General features: G+C 37.0%; 2 protein-coding genes across 3 annotated transcripts in view; one reads left to right on the top strand and one right to left on the bottom strand.

Annotated features, from left to right (window-relative positions):
• Positions 1-16,504, bottom strand: part of SLC25A43 (solute carrier family 25 member 43) — a 172,569-nt gene extending 156,065 nt beyond the window's left edge. Inside the window, exons 1-2 of the mRNA XM_053699182.1 lie at positions 16,085-16,504; positions 6,365-6,606 (exon numbers count right to left, since the gene is read on the bottom strand). Of these exons, the coding sequence (XP_053555157.1) occupies positions 6,365-6,606; positions 16,085-16,356 (514 nt within the window). The 5' untranslated portion in view covers positions 16,357-16,504. The remainder of the gene's footprint in view (positions 1-6,364; positions 6,607-16,084) is intronic.
• A 450-nt stretch (positions 16,505-16,954) lies between these two features.
• PGRMC1 (progesterone receptor membrane component 1) overlaps positions 16,955-21,581 on the top strand; it is a 75,270-nt gene continuing 70,643 nt past the window's right edge. The window contains exons 1-3 of one of the 2 annotated variants that reach the window (XM_053699181.1): positions 16,955-17,004; positions 17,688-17,757; positions 18,018-18,364. In XM_053699181.1, the coding sequence (XP_053555156.1) occupies positions 18,088-18,364 (277 nt within the window). In that variant the 5' untranslated portion in view covers positions 16,955-17,004; positions 17,688-17,757; positions 18,018-18,087. Of the gene's footprint in view, positions 17,005-17,508; positions 17,758-18,017; positions 18,365-21,581 lie in introns of those variants that run through there. The other variant, XM_053699180.1, reaches the window with a different exon arrangement.

Here is a 21,581-nt window from a genome sequence, read left to right as displayed (position 1 = left end):
AGCCAGTGTGGGTGGGATCGCCGGGGCGCGCACACGTGCACGGGGCACGCGCACGGGAGCCGGGGACAGGTAGGGAGCGGGTGGGAACCGCTACACTGCAGAATTTTTTTTTAACAGAAAGTGGGGAAAAAAATAAAATAATAAAAATGATCTAAGGGATCTCGGAGGGAGGGAGGTGGGGGGCAAGCTGCACTACAGAAACATTCTAAAAAAAATAATAAAAACTATATTTTATTGTAAACTGGGTACTGATAGACAGCTGCCAGTACCCAAGATGGCTACTAATACGTTAGAGGGGGAGGGTTAGAGAGCTGTTTGAGGGGGGATCAGGGAGGTTGGGGGCGGGATCCTAAACATCAGAATATGTAAATATGCAAAAAAAATAAAAAATTTTTTTTGAAATACCTTTAATTTTAGTACTGGCAGACTTTCTGCCAGTACTTAAGATGGCGGGGACAATTGTGAGGTGGGGGAGGGAAGAGAGCTATTTGGGAGGGATCAGGGTGTGTGATATGTCAGGTGGGAGGCTGATCTCTACATTAAAGCTAAAATTAACCCTGCAAGCTCCCTAATTAACCCCTTCACTGCTGGGCATAATACACATGTGGTGCGCAGCTGCATTTAGCGGCCTTCTAATTACCAAGAAGCAATGCCAAAGCCATATATGTCTGCTATTTCTGAACAAAGGGGGTCACAGAGAAGCTTTTACAACCATTTGTGCCATAATTGCACAAGCTGTTTGTAAATAATTTCAGTGAGAAACCTAAAATTGTGAAAAATGTAACGTTTTTTTTTCTATTTGATCTCATTTGGTGGTGAAATGGTGGCATGAAATATACCAAGATGGGCCTAGATCAATACTTGGGGTTGTCTACTACACTACACTAAAGCTAAAATTAACCTGAGAAGCTCCCTACATGCTCCCTAATTAACCCCTTCACTGCTGGGCATAATACACGTGTGGTGCGCAGCGGTATTCAGGGATTCCAAAAAGCAACGCCAAAGCCATATATGTCTGCTATTTCTGAACAAAGGGGATCCCAGAGAATAATTTACAACTATTTATGCCATAATTGCACAAGCTGTTTGTAAATAATTTCAGTGAGAAACCTAAAGTTTGTGAAAAAATTTGTGAAAAAGTGAACACTTTTTTTATTTGATCGCATTTGGTGGTGAAAGGGTGGCATGAAATATACCAAAATAGGCCTAGATCAATACTTTGGGATGTCTTCTAAAAAATAAATATATACATGTCAATGGATATTCAGGGATTCCTGAAAGATATTAGTGTCCCAATATAACTAGCGCTAATTTTGAAAAAAAGTGGTCTGGAAATAGCAAAGTGCTACTTGTATTTATGGCCCTAAAACTTGCAAATAAAGCAAAGAACATGTAAACATTGGGTATTTCTAAACTCAGGACAACATTTAGAAACTATTTAGCATGGGTGTTTTTTGGTGGTTGTAGATTTGTAACAGATTTTGGGGGTCAAAGTTAGAAAAAGTGTGTTTTTTTCAATTTTTTCCTCATATTTTATAATATTTTTATAGAAAATTATAAGATATGATGAAAATAATGGTATCTTTATAAAGTCCATTTAATGGCGAGAAAAACGGTATATAATATGTGTGGGTACAGTAAAAGAGTAAGAGGAAAATTACAGCTAAACACAAACACCGCAAAAATGTAAAAATAGCCCTGGTCCTTAAGGAAAAGAAATTGAAAAATGGCCTTGTCCTTAAGGGTTTAAAATTGTATTTCTATCTGAATCATGAAAGAACATTTTTGGGTTTCATGCCTCTTTAAGCTCCTCATCACTTCCAATACTCTGGCATAGGAAGCATACTTTTACAGCAAGTACCAAAATAAAAAAGCAAGGGTTAAAGGGACATAAAACCCCAAATTCTTCTTTTATTATTCGGAAAGAGAATACAATTTTATTAAGTTTCCAATTTACTTCTATCATCAGCTTTGTTCTCATGTTATTCTTTGTTGATGAGTTACCTAGGTAGATAGCATGCACATGCCTGAAGCACTAAGTGAACAGAGTGGTAATAGGAGTAAATTGGAAAAGTTGTTGAAAATTGCCTGCTCTATCTGAATCAGGAAAGAAAAACAAAATGGGTTTTATGTCCTTTTAAATTATTAACACTTCAGCTGATGTATAATAGGACACCACAAAGCACCCTAGGTGACACAGCCTGAAATTAGACAGTGATCTTAACTCAATATGTTTAACCGGCTAACTACTGTATTGGGACTGCTGGAATGGAGAACAATACATATTGATATGTTGAGGATTAGTTTTTTATGATTTACTTTTGCTTAAACACTATTGAAAGTTTCACAAGTAGGTGGCATTTTGAGGTATTCATTTTTGATCTTTGCCGATGCAGTGATTGGTGGCAGTAAGTTAAAAAGCCCTGAAATGCCCAAGTAAATCTGGATTTTTGGTATGTTATCTGAATTCCAGTCCCAGCACATGAAGAGCCTGATGTCTAAAGAGTTTAATGGTGCGACCCGCTCAGTAGAGCAAGAAGTGGCGGTCTGAAAAACTGTACTTTATAATAAAATATGGCTGCAATAGTTTATTGTATAAAGATAGCGCTAACATAATGTAATATAATTCTACACTATGTGCAGAATTATATAACATTTTGTAGGTTTACTGCCCCTTTAAGCAAGTTGTGAGGTAAAATATCTTCTCTTTTTACACAGAGATGTTCAGATGATATTTTCATGTCAGCTTTTAACAGTTATGCTGCGCCCCTTTAAAAGGCAGAAACATGAAGCTAAGAAATGTGACTGTACCAGAAAAAAGGAGGCAGTTGGCAACAATTCTCAACATCTGCTGTCTCCCTGCATCTACAATTTTATATGAACACACACAGACTGATACAAGTGATGCTTCCTCAAAAAAAGCAAACGAAAAGCAACATAACAACCAAAAACATGAATTTAAGAAAAATATACATTGAAGAGGAAGCCAACATTAATTTTCTGACCCAGGGCTACTAGTGAATAATTTAGATTATGTATTAGCAGCATTTACCCTTTAACAACAAAGCAATATTTAATCTGCATAGTTTTGGAAAAATGTTTATTAACCCCTTAAGGACAAGGCCATTTTTCAATTTCTTTCCCTTAAAGGGATATTAAACCCAAAACATTTCTTTCATGATTCAGATAGAAAATATATATATTTTAAACAACATTCCAATTTACTTCTATTATCTAATTTGCTTCATTCTCTTGATATACTTTTCTGAAAAGCATATCTAGATAGGCTCAGTAGCTGCTGATTGGTGGCTGCACATAGATGCCTCGTGTGATTGGCTCACCCATGTGCATTGCTATTTCTTTAACAAAGGATATCTAAAGAATGAAGCAAATTAGATAATTTAAGTAAATTGGAATGTTGTTTAAAATTGTATTCTCTATCTGAATCAAGAAATATTTGTTTTGGGTTTAATATCCCTTTAAGGACCAGGGCTATTTTTACATTTCTGTGGTGTTTGGGTTTAGCTGTAATTTTCCTCTTACTCATTTACTGTACCCACACATATTATATACCGTTTTTCTCGCCATTAAATGGACTTTCTAAAGATACCATTATTTTCATCATACCTTATAATTTCTATAAAAACAAATGATAAAATATGATGAAAAATTGGAAAAAAACACACTTTTTCTAACTTTGACCCCCAAAATCTGTTACACATCTACAACCACTAAAAACCACCCATGCTAAATAGTTTCTAAATTTTGTCCTGAGTTTAGAAATACCCAATGTTTACGTGTTCTTTGCTTTTTTTGCAAGTTATAGGGCAATAAATACAAGTAGCACTTTTCTATTTCCAAACCACTTTTTTTCAAAATTAGCGCTAGTTACATTGGGACACTGATATCTTTCAGGAATCCCTGAATATCCCTTGACATGTATATATATTTTTTTTTAGAAGACATCCCAAAGTATTGATTTAGGCCCATTTTGGTATATTTCATGCCACCATTTCACCGCCAAATGAGATCAAATAAAAAAAAAATTGTTCACTTTTTCACAAACTTTAGGTTTCTCACTGAAATTATTTGCAAACAACTTGTGCAATTATGGCGTAAATTGTTGTAAACGCTTCTCTGGGATCCCCTTTGTTCAGAAATAGCAGACATATATGGCTTTGGTGTTGCTTTTTTGTAATTAGAAGGCCGTTAAATGCCGCTGCGCACCACACGTGAATTATGCCCAGCAGTGAAGGGGTTAATTAGAAAGCATGTTCCCTACTGCTTCTAGGGTTAATTTTAGCTTTAGTGTAGTGTAGTAGACAACCCCAAGAATTGATCTAGGCCCATCTTGGTACATTTCATGCCACCATTTCACCGTCAAATGCGATCAAATGAAAATAAACGTAACATTTTTCACAATTTTAGGTTTCTCACTGAAATTATTTACAAACAGCTTGTGCAATTATGGCACAAATGGTTGTAAAAGCTTCTCTGGGACCCCCTTTGTTCAGAAATTGCAGACATATATGGCTTTGGCGTTGTTTCTTGGTAATTAGAAGGCCGCTAAATGCAGCTGCGCACCACACGTGTATTATGCCCAGCAGTGAAGGGGTTAATTAGGGAGCTTGTAGGGTTAATTTTAGTTTTAGTGTAGTAGACAACCCAAAGTATTGATCTAGGCCCATTTTGGTATATTTCATGCCACCATTTCCCCGCCAAATGCGATCAAATAAAAAAAAAAAAGTTCACTTTTTCACAAACTTTAGGTTCCTCACTGAAATTATTTACAAACAGCTTGTGCAATTATGGCACAAATGATTGTAAATGCTTCTCTGGGATCCCCTTTGTTCAGAAATAGCAGACATATATGACTTTGGCATTGCTTTTTGGTAATTAGAATGCTGCTAAATGGCGCTGCGCATCACACGTGTATTATGGCTAGCAGTGAAGGGGTTAATTAGGTAGCTTGTAGGGAGCTTGCAGGGTTAATTTTAGCTTTAATGTAGAGATCAGCCTCCCACCTGACACATCACACCCCCTGATCCCTCCCAAACAGCTCTCTTCCGTCCCCCACCCCACAATTGTCCCCGCCATCTTAAGTACTGGCAGAAAGTCCGAGTACTAAAATAAAAGGTATTTTTTGCTTCTGTGTAGGATCCTCCCTTAGCCCCCAACCTCCCTGATCCCCCCCAAACAGCTCTCTATCCCTCCCCCTCTACCTTAATGGTAGCCATCTTGGGTACTGGCAGCTGTCTGCCAGTAGCCAGTTTACAAAAAAACCCTGCTTTTTTATATTTTATTTTTTTCTGTAGTGTAGCTTCCCCCCAGCCAAAGAGCAACCCCCCGCCCAGATCCCTTAGATGTATGTTTAAAATTATTTTGTACCCACTCTAACTTTTTATTTTTACATTTCTGTAGTGTAGCCGTTCCCACCCGCTTCCACCCAGTGCACGCGCCCCTGACGGTCACGCCCCCTATCCCGCCCCCCTCCACGTCATAGCTAAAATCGATGGCCGCCCACCCGCCTCCCACCCACCAACGATACCGGCCACCGACGTCCGGTGCAGAGAGGGCCATAGAGTGGCTCTCTCTGCATCGGATGGGCAAGGGGTGTTATTGCAGGATGCCTCGATGTCGAGGCAACACTGCAATAACCGGAAAGCGTCTGGAAGCGAGCAGGATCGCTTCCAGCCGCTTTAAGCCCCTAATGTCGTATAGGGTACGTCGCTGGTCTTTTAAGACAAAGTTGTGTGCGACGTACATGCGTCGTTAAGGGGTTAAAGGGACACTGAACCCAAAATTTTTCTTTTGTGATTCAGATAGAGCATGCAATTTTAAACAACTTTCTAATTTACTGCTATTATCAATTTTTCTTCGTTCTTTTGCTATCTTTATTTGAAAAAGAAGGCATCTAAGCTAAGGAGCAAGCCATTTTTTGGTTTAGAACCCTAGACAGCACTTGTTTATTGGTGGGTGAATTTATCCACCAATCAGCAAGAACAACCCAGGTTGTCCACTAAAAATTGACCGGCATCTAAACTTACATTCTTGCTTTTCAAATAAAGATACCAAGAGAATGAAGAAAATTTGATAATAGAAGTAAATTAGAAAGTTGCTTAAAATTGAATGCTGTATTTGAATCACTAAAGAAAAAAATTGGGTTCAGTGTCCCTTTAAGTGTGTCAATTTACGTGTATTTTTACCTAAAACATTTTGAGTTCTACAGCACTTGTAATGATTAACAACTGTGATTAAAGTTTTTGGGTTATGTTTTTTATTTTTTGTTTTTAATTGTAGTTACTTTTTAAAAAAAATAATAATAAAATATTTATATTTTACTAATCGTGTATTTAGGTCTTACCCAGGACAGTTAGTGAAACTCCTCTATAAAGAGCCTGAAATCCTTCTTGATAATAGATAGAACATAATGCATAAATTATCCCTCTGTATGTGGGATCCAGGCTGTTTTGAACAATAAGTCGTGTTTTAATGACGTCAGTAGGATATATAACAACTGCCGCCACCATTCCTGCCAGACTTCCTGCAACAATGGCTTTCCATTGGGAAATTTGACCCAAATCATCCATAAACAGTGATATAAACCTAGAAAAAAAAAAAAAATATATGAATTAAAGGGACATTCAACAAAAATGTAATTTCTCAAATTATTTTAACTCAAGAACAAAAAACATTACTGTATATATTATTTGTTTTGCTTGCTTTTGCTGTAAAAATTGGGCTTGTCCCATGCTCCCTATAGGGGCTGGAAGACATATTAAATAACAGTAGTTTGCTGCAAAATACAGGTGGCCCTCGTTTTACAACGGTTCAATTTGCACCGTTTCAGAATAACAACCTTTTTTTCCAGTCATGTGACTATTGAAAAGCATTGAGAAGCAGTGCATTTATTAAAATAGCCAGTAGGTGGAGCTGTCCGCTTGTGTTGCAGCAAAGCCAAGCAAGCTGAAATTAATCAGTTTAACCAGACCTGAGCTATCGAGCAGATTTCAAAGGAACAAGATCTTCCTGCCTATAAATCAGTCCAGATTGGAATGAATAGAAAGAACCGTTTGCAGAAAAATGCAAGTGAAGTCTGTGTTGTGTGATTATTTTATTAGGTTTATAATGATGTTTAGCAAATGTTTTTGTTCATTTAACTTAGTTTAATGATATATTCTGTGTTGTGTGATTATTTTATTAGGTTTATAATGCTGTTTAGCATTTAAAGTCTTCATTTCAAAGCATTAAAAATAAATGTATTAGGCGTTATGACAATTTTGAGAGGGGCCTGGAACCTATCTCCCTCACTTTCCTTTGACTTACAGTATAAACTGGGTTTCAATTTACAACCATTCCTTCTGGAACCTAACCCCAGCATAAACTGAGGGCTACCTGTACTGAAAATGATCTGACCCGTCTACATACTACACAGTAATTGCATTGAGCAGCGCACAAACTCATTTACCTATAAGTCTAATTAGCAACAATCACTGGGTCAAAGTGAAAAATATCTGGCTACTAAATTTCCTAGCTTTTAAACATATCTGACAAAACACAGAATAATTTAGGAATATTTTTCCTCAATTTAAGACCCAGTACAGAAGTTCTCTGTTCCCAAAGTTTTGGTGGAACATGGTCTTTAAGTCAAGTTTGGTAAGATATTATAGGGGTTTATCTTTATAGGACTAGATGTTTGGCATGTTAAAAATTGTTAGAACATGTCATTTTTTTCATCAGTGAGCCTGATAATGTGTTTAACCCATGCAAAGGGGTTAAACACATAATGAAAGTCCTGCTTGGGTAAGGTGGACACTTCAATGTCCTTGAGATTAATGTGGCCTTTGCGTAACACAAAGAAGTCTATACTCCATAATCTCTTTTTCTCCTCTTTCCTTTTAGTGCAATCACAATAGCTAAGTATTCTAAATGTGTTTATATTCTAGTTCTTTACTCTGTAGGTGTAATAGCTGTTGGTGCCTTGACTATTCATGGAACCAGTCTTGACTTTATAATGCATTACACCCTTTACAATATATTTCTTCTCACTTTTACTATTGCATTTATTATTCTTTGTTGCTATACTCTTTAGAGATCTTGATCCTCAATATTCAGTAGAATGTATTCCTGGAAAAAAAACATAAATACGCTCAAAAATAATAATAATAATAATAATAATAATAATTTTAGCTATACAAGCTTTCATACCAACCCCTTTGCCAATATGGCAAAATGTTTTTTTTGTTTTTAAAATCAATACTAAGCATTTAGAACAGCTGTCAAGTCAGACGTTTGATTGCATATTCAAGGATATTAATATAAAACAAATCGGGTTAATTTACATAAACTATGTTCCAGATTAAAGAAACAGAGAAAAAAATTGTGTGAAACTTTAACACAAGTATTGCTTTGTGCCAAACATTTTTGGCTAACATAGTATATATCTCCAAAAATAAGTAAATGCCAACTACTGAAAACTTTCTCCCATGTTCGGTCATATACTTTATTTAGTTGCAAAAGTGCATGGTCTGATATAATGTTCTGGAGAGTTAGAGAGGAACCCTCCATACTGGGTGTCTAGAAGCTAAAGTCTTGCATATAAACTTGCTTAATTTGTATATAATACTGCATTGTTGTATAGGGTAGGGAGAAAATTTACAATTGAATATGCAGTTTACAAACTTTTTAGAAAACAATATTATGGCTTTTTTTCAGTACCTTAAAATAAACAAAACAATTATTTCCAATATTTGTCTTTAAAGAGACATAAAAAAAATGCCATTTGGCATAACAATTATAAAATATTTGAATAGGTTTCAATTTTAAATAATAAGTAAATATTTGTTTCTCCTATTTTACACATCACAGGAATCAAACTCTACAGAAAATTGTACGTCCCTTTAAGAGGAGCATAATGAGACTGCATTCATTATTCAAACTGCCTTAGATGGGAGATGATTTGTGACCTAAACCAACATGCACCCTCACTTATAGAGCAAGTTATTCAATATGACTCCTACAGCATTTCATAAAGGACTTGGATAACTCTGGTCACATTTGGATTGGATAAATTATGTGAGCTCTGATCCCTCCTATTCTAGTACACAAGTTTAACCTGCAGTAACCCTCAAGTATTATTAGAACGCATGTTCAAACGCATAGGAATGTAAATGTGGTTCAAGTTTCTTTCAATTGGCTTACTCTATTGTGTTATAAATATTTTTTTTTATTGTATAGCTTTTATAAATGTGTCTGCTCTATTTTAAAAGGAAAAAAATATTTGCTTGGGTGCTCTTAGTATTGTATTATTGTAATACAAACATAACAAAGTCTTGCAATGTAGGTTAAATCAGTATCTTGATTTTAATTATAAATAATTAGGTATTTGAAGGCATATGAAACCACAACATTTTCTTTCTATTATCAAATTTGCATCGTTCCCACAATATTCTTAGTATTGATTGTGCTCCCTTACAATATGATGACAGAACAGCAATCGCTACAGAGTGACATTGTCTGTGTCACAGTCTGTAATGAACCTCTGCTGGTGCCAAGTGGGAGCAGTGTGCATGGCCCAGTGGAGGATGAAGGAGTTCCCTACACAACAGAAGAAAAAAAAAATGTAAGGCAGGGATGGGACCCTACTTTACAGAAAATTGTCTACAGAAAAAGATAATCTTGGAATGGGGGACCCTTCTGAAAATTAATAAAATGTATTATACAATAAATTATGATAGAAATAAATTACAATAAATATGGTTTTGGAGAGCCGTTGGGGAGATCAGGGAGGTTGGAGGGACCCCTACACTACAGAAATGAATAAACATAGTTAAAATAAATAAAGTCCTAAACTGCATATTGGCAGACTGTCTGCTAGTATCTAAGATGGTGGTGACCAGTAGGGAGAGAGGATGGAATAGAGCTGTTTGGGATGGATCAGGTAGGAATCAGGGGGTGGGAGGTGTCAGATAGGAGGCTAATCTATACACTACAGCAAAAATTAACCTTACAACCATTTGTCCTATGACTGCAGTAGTTGTGTGTAAATAATTTCAGTGAGAAACCCAAAGTCTGCGAAAAAGTTAATGATTTTTTTTATATAATTGTTTAGTGGCCAAATAGTAGTATCAGATATACCAAAATGGGCCTAGATAAATAACTTGGGTTGTCTACTTTAAAAATATAAGTGGTTTTTATAGGTAAATAAAAAAAAACACAGAGGCCTACTTATCAAGCCGTCAACTTACATGCATTCGACGGCACCAATACGCTTGCCTGACATCGCTGCCGCGGACCTGAATACGCTCTCTATAGTTACCAAAAAAGCTGTCAAAAAGCCGCGCACCAAGTACGGGCGATGAGCAGCGGACTGTTAACTAACAGTGATCGATATCGCTGCTCTTCTGCTTTTTCCCAGCTTTATTTGAATACTGTCACTAAGCACCGCCACTATACTAAACTGTTTAACCCCTATACCGCCGCAACTCAATAAAGTTATTAACCCCTATCCCGCTGCTCCCGGAGCCCACCGCCACTCTAATAAAATTAGTAACCCCTATTCCACTGCTCCCGGAGCCCACTGCCACCTACATAATACTTATTAACCCCTAATCTGCCACCCACTATACCGCCGCCACCTACATAATGTCATTAACCCCTATCCTGCCGCTCCTGGAGCCCACCGCAACTAAATAAATGTATTAATCCCTAAACCGCCAGCCCCCCACATCGCCATAAACAAAATTAAACTATTAACCCCTAAACCTAACAGCCCGCTAACTTTATATTAAATCATCCCTATCTTATAATAAATTTAAACTTACCTTTAGATTTAAATTAAACTATATTAAACTAATAATTAACCTACCCTAACTATTATACTAAAATTACATTAAACTATATTAAATTAATAATTAACCTACCCTAACTATTATAATAAAATTACATTAAACTATATTAAACTAAAAATTAATCTAACCTAACTTTTATACTAAAATTACATTAAAGTACAAATTAAATTAACTATATTATATATTTAAACACCTAACCCTACTCAAATAATTTAAATCTACACTAAAAATTTACTAAGTTACCAAAAACTAACAACTAAGTTACAAAAAATAACAAACACTAAGTTACACAAAAAAATAAACACTAATTTACAAAAAATAAAAAGGAAATTATCAAAGATTTAAACTAATTACACCTAATCTAAGGGCCCTATGAAAATAAAAAAGCCCCCCCCCCCAAAATAAAAAAACCCCTAACCTACAATAAACTACAAATAGCCCTTAAAAGGGCCTTTTGCAAGGCATTGCCCCAAAGAAGTCAGCTCTTTTACCTTTAAACTAAAATACAAATACCACACCAACAGTAAAACCCACCACCCACACAACCAACCCCCCAAATAAAAAGCTAACTCAAAAAACCTAAGCTACCCATTGCCCTGAAAAGGGCATTTGGATGGGCATTGCCCTTAAAAGGGCATTTAGCTCTATTGCTGTCCTAATCTAAAACTAAAACCCACCCAATAAACCCTTAAAAAATCCTAACACTAACCAAAGAAGATTTACTTACAGTTTTGAAGATCCAACATCCATCCTCCAAGAAGCCGGGAGAAGTCCTCAACGAAGCGGCCAAAGTCTTCATCCAGACGGCATCTTCGATCTTCATCCATTCGGCACGGAGAAGCTCCATCTTCAAGACATCCAACGCGGAGCATCCTCTTCTTTCCAACGAATGAAGGTTCCTTTAAATGACGTCATCCAAGATGGCGTTCCTTAGATTCTGATTGGCTGATAGAATTATATCAGCCAATTGGAATTAAGGTTGAAAAAAACCTATTGGCTGTTGCAATCAGCCAATAGGATTGAGCTTTCATTCTATTGGCTATTCCAATCAGCCAATAGATTTTGAGCTCAATCCTATTGGCTGATTGGATCAGCCAATAGAATGAAAGCTCAATTATTTTGGCTGATTGCAACAGCCAATAGGATTTTTTTCAACCTTAATTCCGATTGGCTGATAGAATGCTATCAGCCAATCGGAAACTAAGGGACGCCATCTTGGATGACGTCATTTAAAGGAACCTTCATTCGTCAGTAGTCGTCGGAAAGAAGAGGATGCTCCGCGACGGATGTCTTGAAGATGGAGCTGCTCCGCGCCGACTGGATGAAGACTTCTGCGGGCTTGGATGAAGACTTCGGCCGCTTTGTTGAGAACTTCTCCCGGGTTCTTGGAGGATGGATGTTGGATCTTCAAAACTGTAAGTAAAATCTTCTGGGGTTAGTGTTAGGATTTTTTAAGGGTTTATTGGGTGGGTTTTAGTTTTAGATTAGGACTTGGGCTGCAATAGAGCTAAATGTCGTTTTAAGGGCAATGCCCATCCAAATACCCTTTTCAGGGCAATAGGGAGCTTAAGTTCTTTGAGTTAGCTTTTTATTTGGGGGGTTGGTTGTGTGGGTGGTGGGTTTTACTGTTGGGAGGGTATTTGCATTTTTTTTTTTTTACAGGTAAAAGAGCTGATTTCTTTGGGGCAATGACCCGCAAAAGGCCCTTTTAAGGGCTATTTGTAGTTTATTGTAGGTTGGGTTTTTTTTATTTTGGGGTGCTTTTTTATTTTCATAGGGCCCTTAGATTAGGTGTAATTAGTTTAAATCTTTGATAATTTCTTTTTTATTTTCTGTAACTTAGTGTTTATTTTTTGTGTGTAACTTAATGTTTGTTATTTTTTGTAACTTAGTTGTATTTGAGTAGGGTTAGGTGTTTAAATATATAATATAGTTAATTTAATTTGTAGTTTAATGTAATTTTAGTATAAAAGTTAGGTTAGATTAATTATTAATTTAATATAGTTTAATGTAATTTTATTATAATAGTTAGGGTAGGTTAATTAATAGTTTAATTTAAATCTAAAGGTACGTTTAAATGTATTATAAGATAGGGATGAGTTAATATTTAATATAAAGTTAGCGGGCTGTTAGGTTTAGGGGTTAATAGTTTTATTTAGTTTATTGTGATGTGGGGGCTGGCAGTTTAGGGGTTAATACATTTATTTAGTTGCGGTGGGCTCCGGGAGCGGCAGGATAGGGGTTAATGACTTTATGTAGGTTGCAGAGGTTTCGGGAGCGGAAGATTAGGGGTTAATAAGTATAATGTAGGTGGCGGTGGTTTAGGGGGCGGTAGATTAGGGGTGTTTAGACTCGGGGTACATGTTAGGGTGTTAGGTGTAAACGTAACTTTTATTCTCCCATAGGAATCAATGGGATATCGGGCAGCAGCAATCATAAGCTTTCGCTGCTTTCAGACTCCCATTGATTCCTATGGCATCCGCCGCCTCCAGGGCGGCAGATTGAAAACCAGGTACGCTAGGCCAGAATAGTGGCAAGCGTACCTGGTAATTATTTGTTAATTAGCAAAAGTAGTCAGATGGTGCCTAATTTGCATTCAGAACATCTGTAATGACATAAGCATCGATCTGTGTCAGACTGAGACCGGCAGATTGTATGTTACATCACAGATTTCTACTTTTGACTGTCTGTAGGGTTTGATAAATGAGGAGAATCAAGCTCTCCAGCGTATTTGCGGTTGATGGCTTGATAAATAGGGGCCAAAGGCTCTATTTCTATTTAAACAGAGTGATAGCAAAAATGCTAAAAAAAAATCTCCAGGGACTTTGAGAGTTTTTTTCTGAACTTCCTGGGCCAGTAGCAAAGGGGTTAATGCTCCTTTGCTTATTTAAAATAATACTTTAAACTGACGTTTTTATACTTCAAAACAGATTTTCCTGTGATGAGAATTTTTTATGCTTGTGCGTCAAATTCCACCAATACCACAGCGGTTTGTTTATTAGTAACTTTTTTCAATGTATATCATGTATAATTAGTGCTTTACTTTTTTCCTATCTTTAAAGGGCCATTATAGTTTTAAAAAAATGACATGCTCTAGTCCAGGGTTCTTCAAACCACGGGTCAGGACCCAATACTGGGTCATGACTTGTGACTGTGTTGTAGAAGAGTGTGGTGTGTGTGTTTGTGTGTGTTATATGTGAGTGTGTGGTTTATGTGCTGTGTATGCATTGTATGAGAGTGTGTGTGTTTTATGAGAGTTTGTGTGTGGTGTGTGTGTGAAGTATGTACTGTATTAGAGTGTGGTGTGTGTTGTATGAGAGTATGTGTGTGGTGTATGTTGTATGAGAGTGTGTGTTATATGTGAGTGTGTGTGTTATATGTGAATGTGTGATGTATGTGCTGTATGAGAGTATGTGTGTGTTGTATGAGAGTGTATGCTTTATTTGCATTGTATTAGTTTGTGTGTGATGTATGTGCTGTATGAGAGTATGTGTGTGTATTATGAGAGTGTGTGTGCTGTGTGTGTGTGTTGTATGAGAGTATTTGAGGTGGTGTGTGTATATTGTTACCCTTTACAACCCTATTAAGATTGACTACAATCAGGCATAAAGTAGGCACACATAGTCACAAAATTGCAGCTATCTTGTTGTATATTACTTCAAAAATTTTCAGACCAAACTTAAAAAATAGGGTCGCAAAGGTATTTGGTATCATGGCACTGGGTCTTGGGGAGAAAAGTTTGAAGAACCCTGCCCTCGTCTAATAGAGCATGTCATTTTTAAACTATCGACCTTAGACTACTGTGTGTTTAACACCAGCAAAGGGGTTAAGCACACAGTAGAAATACCTTCAGGACTCGCAGAGCACTGCTGGTCCCAAGTGGAAAATCCCACCGATCCAATCAGCACTGCTAGTTCCACATCTCAGTTGTGTGACTCGCGCTGCCGATTGGATCAGTGGCAGTTTCTGCTCAGGACCAGCAGTGCTCTGTGAGTAGTATAGGGTCAATAGACTGAGGGCAAGATTTATGACAAAGCAAATACCTTGATCGGTTGCAGACTCGCTCATTTGAGTCTGCAACTGATATTTATGAAACAGTGATTTTAAACCACTACTTCATAATCTCTGCCAAACTTGAGTTGGCGGATGAAAATCACACCGGATTCATTCGACCTGGGTGATTGACCAGCCATACTCTAACGCAATTGGTTGCTTGAGGTAGGGAGTGGCATTGCTCAAGTGTTCCGTCGTGTAATGATAAATATGGGGAACATATCCCCTCCCCCACACACAATTTCTGATCAAGTGCAGACAGGTTCACAACTTGTGAATCCCGTCTGCTTGCAGATTGATAAATCGTACCCTTTAAATGACATGCTCTAATGGTTGCATGTCATTTCTTGATAATGATGTCACTTTGACTGGAGTTTTAGTAAACCCTTAGTAAACTGTAGTGGTATTGTGTGTGTGTGTGTAATTAATATATATATATATATATATATATATATATATACACACACACACACTTACAAGCTCTCAGCTAAGATTTAAAAGCAAAAATGGAAAGGTTAGTTACCGCATCTGGCCAAATGGGACAAGCCCATGTACCTCGTCAAGGTCCTTTCCAATACCTGGGACCATAAAACAACCACACAATGCAAGCTTTCAAATCCAAACAAACTGAGAACAAGGGAAGGGTGCACAGGAATATGTAATCACTCTAAACATATAAGTGAGTGCTGGGTTTTCTATGTGTGTTGTATTAATTTGTTTTGTAATTTTCCCTATGGTTCTTGCACCCAGACCTGACTGGGGTTAACTGCCTGTGACTCTGTGAGCAGCACAGCTTCCTGTGAGTGCCAGTGGGAACCCAGGGCTGAGCATGTTGCAGGGTCATAGGATGTGTACCCGGTCCAGTATGAGAGTGCAGTTCCCTTCCGTGTTTTGTATATGTGTATATATATATATATATATATATTAAAATTATGGGGGGAGATAAAAAACTGAAATTAAAATCCTCCATGTCTCAAAATTAAATCAATGTAAATATTTGCCTAGGAAATTAGCACGTGTAGGCAAGATTCCCTGCTTGCTTTTTCTCAGAAATACTTAATATACAGTTACCAATGCACAAGAGAATTCTGGGTAAGATGTGTGCATTGGTAACATTGTATATTAAGTGTTAAAAGGAAATCTATTAAAGCATCAGCAAATACAAGTAGGTGCCCACTTACCTGTTATATGCAGTGAGCTGCACAGCGCTGTAAGGAAAGAAGCGCACACAGGCGGTACAATTGCCCTTCCAAAAAGCTTTAACCCCCTCTGCTTTATACAGCAGCTGAAAAGTACTGAGGAAGCCCTGTTTGGAGTGGAAAGTTCCCACTTGGGCCAGTACTTTCACCACATCCAATGGGGCAGTGACAGTGCGGCTCAGCACCCCAGCTGCACCCCCACACAGAGTACTCTGCCAGGAGGTCAGCCTGTTGTCCCGCTTTAGGCTAGCCATTGTTGTATAAGAAATCAGAAGGGCGGGGGATAAAGTAATTTCATTTCCCCTATGTATTGAAACGTGTGAGTGTAGTCAGTGACAGTAACGTTATAGAATGCGGTCGTATGGTGAGATTCCCTTTTAGGACAAGCCTGTCAGTACATAATTCTGATAACTCATTGGGCTGCAGTGCTTGTGTTTTCTAGATTCCCATTGGATAACAGGACAGAAACTCCCCCTTCCCCGTAAGGACACAGATCTGTCAAAAGCAATTGTGCTGAAATAACTGGATATAAAATAACAATGGCACACAAAATATGTTGTGTATGGAATCATTGTACAATCTAAAGACTGAAATAACGTTTGCAGTTGCACTGTAATGTGTAACAGAACATCCCTTGCAAAAATAAAGGGTCAAATGTTTATTAACAAATAAAGTTAGTTTAAAAAAAAAAAAATCGACTCTTGAGAGTAGTTACGACAGAATGGAAAGAACGCCCCTTTACGCATGCGCACTCTAAATTTTCTCTACCCTTCCTGGAGGAAACTGGGAAGGCTTCAATAGACAGACAATATGCGCATGCGCTCTCCCATTAGTTTGGCGCTTGTCGCTTGGCTGGCTGTTTAGTGGAGTATTGGATCTCTCATTGCTGGATAGGAGTCAGAGTTAGTAGATGAATCTGAATTTTTTTTTATTTCAACGTTACCCACTACAGACTATGGGAGGTGTTTTAAAAGAAGGCGCTAGAAAAAAAAACCCTGAAAAAATAAAGCCTTTCTATGTATATGTTGTGATTAAATTAACACGTTTATTGCATTTTAACGTTTCCCATTTTCCACGTAAACAATTGTTAAACACTACACATGGATGTTTGTTAGCGTAGATGGCTGAAATATATGTTCGTTATTGAAAGGCAATACAACGTGTTTCACTCGCAAAATGTTTTGTGTGATAATACAAGTATTGTCCACGAATATATTAAATAAACAGAATAATATGCATCAGTACAAACCATGCTTTTAGCACCATGAAAATAAAAACTCCCTGCGGATTTATTAAATTTATGTCGTCTGATTTGAGGGAATAGCTGTATATTACTTGCCTCATGTCCAAACTGCAATATGCTTTTTAATCTTCACAATCTCCAATTCTATGCAACAACAGATAACAGAGATGTTCTAAATTTGTCTCAAGAAAAATGATAGTTACAAATAAGTTACTCAGCGTATATTGCACATTAGGTAAAATGGCATTTGACCTAGAATAGGAGTGGCAAAAAAAGTATTTTTTTTTTCTTAGTGTGAGCATGAAAGTCTTTTGACAGCCAATCCTGGAGTTTTGCTTCCAGGTTTTCCGTAGAGCTGGGAGTGACACAGAGGAACAGCGTTGGCTCACAAGAAGAACATTGAAGAAGCAGGGTAAGTGCAGCTCCGTGTTGGCTTTGTGCGTTCAGGGAATTTCTAGTTGTCCCTTGTGATTTGTTAAATTTTAGGTTGTAGTTTGTTGTCACTTTCCACTGTAGATCATCAAGGTTGTACAAATAAAAATACATTGTTACCAAACATTTGATTAATTATTACAAGAGCTTAAAAATACATGTACATGTGCATTCATTTTAAATAGGCAAGCTGCCACTTTGCAATACATATGTTTAGTGCATCTATTTTATTTCTCTCAGATAAACACCACCACCAACAACAAGAAGAAGAGAGATTCGAATGTTTAGGGTTTGAAAGGGTGAAATAAAAATGGCAGAAGAAAGTACCGGTATATTGCAAGAAATCTTTACTTCTCCTTTAAATATCTCTCTCCTGTGCCTGTGTTTGTACCTTCTTTACAAAATAGTCAGAGGAGACAAACCTCAAAATGTAGAGCCTGCAGAAGAGCAGCTTCCCAAGATGAAGAGAAGGGACTTTACTTTGGAAGAACTTAGTGAATATGATGGCACTAAAAATCCCAGGATCCTGATGGCAATAAATGGCAAAGTGTTTGATGTGACCAGAGGAAAGAAATTCTATGGACCAGGTGAGAAACATTGCAAAACTGTGCACAGGGAGTAAGAAGATCTACAAAATCAAACAGGGGTTCCATATATTTCAAACTTAGAATATTTGTCAATCAACCGGTTAACAAGTTGTAGTGGCAGCATCCCAGCATTAATTAAATACATGTTTTTGTTGTTTCACATTTAGGGTTTTTAACAATGGCTATTCTGTAGCAAACAGTAAATAACAGAAATACATTTTGTGCATGCATATTAATATTTAGCTGAAACGAGTTTAAAGGGACAGTCAACACCAGAATTGTTGTTGTTTTAAAAGATAGATAATCCCTTAACCCTTTCCTGCCAAGGATAAAGTGTCTACATCGGAACAACTGTTCCGATGTAGACAAATTGAAATCAATTAATGGGTCTGGGGGGCGTCCCTATAACGCTAGCAACGCCCTCCAGACCGCGATCAAATCGAAGAAGCTCAAAAGGCTTCAGGACAGCCGTTAGCTATGACGTTGTATTCCGTCATAACGGCGCAAAAGCCCAGCGCTGTTTGGACGAAATACAACGGCATAACGGCGGCAAAAGGTTAATTACCCATTCCTTAATTTTGCATAACCAACACAGTTATAATACACATTTTACCTCTGTGATTACCTTGTATCTAAGCCTCTGCAGACTGCCCCCTTATGACAGACTTGCATTTTAGCCAATCAGTGCTCACTCCTCGGTATATTCACGTGCATAGGGCTGCAACTAAAGATTATTTTCATAATCAATTAATTGGACGATTATTTTTTCGTTTAATCGGATAAAAAAAATAAAAAAAATTCTTATATTTAAGATAAAATCCACATACTGAGTATTACAAAAGACTAAAACTTTACAACTTTACAATTTAAGCAGAACAATTTTTTATAATTAATCAAAACAAAAACATTAACTGCTTGAAAAGAGGTAGAACTAGAAAGCGGTAGAACTAGAAAAGTTAAACTATCACTGTTTATAACAGTCTGCTATTCACTCTTTCAGAAACTTTGCTTTGAACTGCAAAAATATCAAAAGGTCAACATGCTCCTGGCTGAGGCTGGCTCACTTTTTGTTAGCTTTTTAGCCTGCAGCAGAGGCGCTCAGATGGTGTTGAGGTGCCTGAGATGCATAAGTAGGGTTTTGCCAATTTTACCAAGGTGGGATATTTATTGCAAGGGGGCTCTTACCAAAGTAAGCATGGACTTCATTCTAATATAAAAATATCTTGAATATCTATATGCAATGGTAAATAACCAGCTATAAGGTTAGGGAAAAATATCTAGTCTGCTCTTAAAATAACAGATATATACTCATAGAGGTTACATTTAGTACAAATTGGAATTAATTAAAAATATAAAAAAAACAAAAAAGTTAAAAGCGCTAAGGACTGTATATCAATAACAGGACAAAGCCTTACACATTTATTTATACAGTACATATAATCAGCAATAGCAAGCGATCCACTAATAATTCTGCAAACAGATAATAGTGCACATCAATTCAAATAACAACTCCAATCAATCTAGGGCTAGATGTAAACAACAAGCTTGTCTCTATATCATGCAAAGCATAATCCCAAATCACCTGATATAAATATAAACAATCTAAATGATTGATTATTTCTGGGTTGCACATAAGTCAGGAGTAGTTGTAAACTTCATCAAACACAATACCATGTGCAGGAGCTCATTGGAGTGAAGCAGCTGGTGTTGTGCACAAACCAACTAATAGATTATGAGATTCGTTGACAAATATTTTCATAATCGATTATTATCGATTATATCAATTAGTTGTTGCATAAGCTCAATGTTATCTATATGAAACACATGAACTGACGCCCTCTAGTCGTGAAAAACTGTCAAATGCAGAGGCAGCCTTCAAGGTCTAAGAAATTAGCATATTAACCTCCTAGGTTTAGCTTTTAACTAAGATTACCAAAAGAACAAAGCAAAATTGGTGATACAAGTAAAATGGAAAGTTGTTTAAAATTACATACCCTATTTGAATCATGAAAGTTTTTTTTTTGACTTGCCTGTCCCTTTAAGAAACTAAAGGAATAGGAAAGTCAAAATGAAACATGCATAATTCAAATAGAGCATGTTATATTTTCAAATGTGCTTTATTCTCTTAGTATCCCTTGTTGAAAAATAATACACACATATCCTACACTAGTGGGAGCTAGCTGCTGATTGGTGCCTGCACACATTTGTCTCTTGTGATTGGCTAACTAGATGTGTTTAGCAAGCTGCCAGTAGTACAATGCTGTTTCTTCTGCAAAGATAATATAACTAAATTGGATAATATAAGTACATTGGAATTTGTTTAACCTCTTCATGCCTAGCACAAGTGTTTAACATCGGAACAATATTCCACTGTAAAAACTTGCTGCCAAAATGAAATCACGCGATCGTCTATTCGATCACGTGATTTCAAGGCAGGGATCAGATCATGGGGTACTGCCTATGTTGCAAGGCACTCCCCCAGTCTGATCTTAAAGGGCCACTGAACCCACATTTTTTCTTTCGTGATTCAGAGCATGCAATTTTAAGCAAGGTTCTAATTTACTCCTATTATCAATTTTTCTTTGTTCTCTTGCAATCTTTATTTGAAAAAGAAGGCATCTAAGCCAAGGAGACAGACACTTTTTGGTTCAGGACGCCGGAAAGCACTTGTTTATTGGTGGGGGAATTTATCCACTAATCGGCAAGAACAACCCAGGTTGTTCACCAAAAATGGGCCGGCATCTAAACTTACATTCTTGCTTTTCAAATAAAGATACCAAGAGAATGAAGAACATTTTATAATAGGAGTTAATTAGAAAGTTGCTTAAAATTGCATGCTCTATCTGAATCACAAAATAAAACATTTGGGTTCAGTGTCCCTTTAAACTCATTAAAAGGAGGAGGCTGCAGGACGCCTTATAAGGTAGGACTTTCCATGCTGTCCTTCAGCGTTAAAGCCCAGCGCTGTTAGGATGGCATGAAGGGGATAAAATTGTATGTTATATCCAAATCATGAAAGAAAATGTTTTTTTTTTTCTGTCCCTTTAAGAAGGTGGTAAGGTATGTCGTGTAATATGAATGTCTTCTTATGCAATAGTTTGTAGCATGTGTATAGCAATACATAGTACTAACAATAGAGATCATTCTAGTATTATGCAATATACATCAAACAAAAGCATGTATTATCAAGATGTACACATTAAACCAGCCTCTGTGA

This window comes from Bombina bombina, chromosome 1 (assembly GCF_027579735.1).
Source record: "Bombina bombina isolate aBomBom1 chromosome 1, aBomBom1.pri, whole genome shotgun sequence".
In the NCBI taxonomy this organism is placed as follows: domain Eukaryota; kingdom Metazoa; phylum Chordata; class Amphibia; order Anura; family Bombinatoridae; genus Bombina; species Bombina bombina.
The sequence above is the reverse complement of the archived record's forward strand: the minus strand, read 5'-3'. Positions and strand labels throughout refer to the sequence as shown.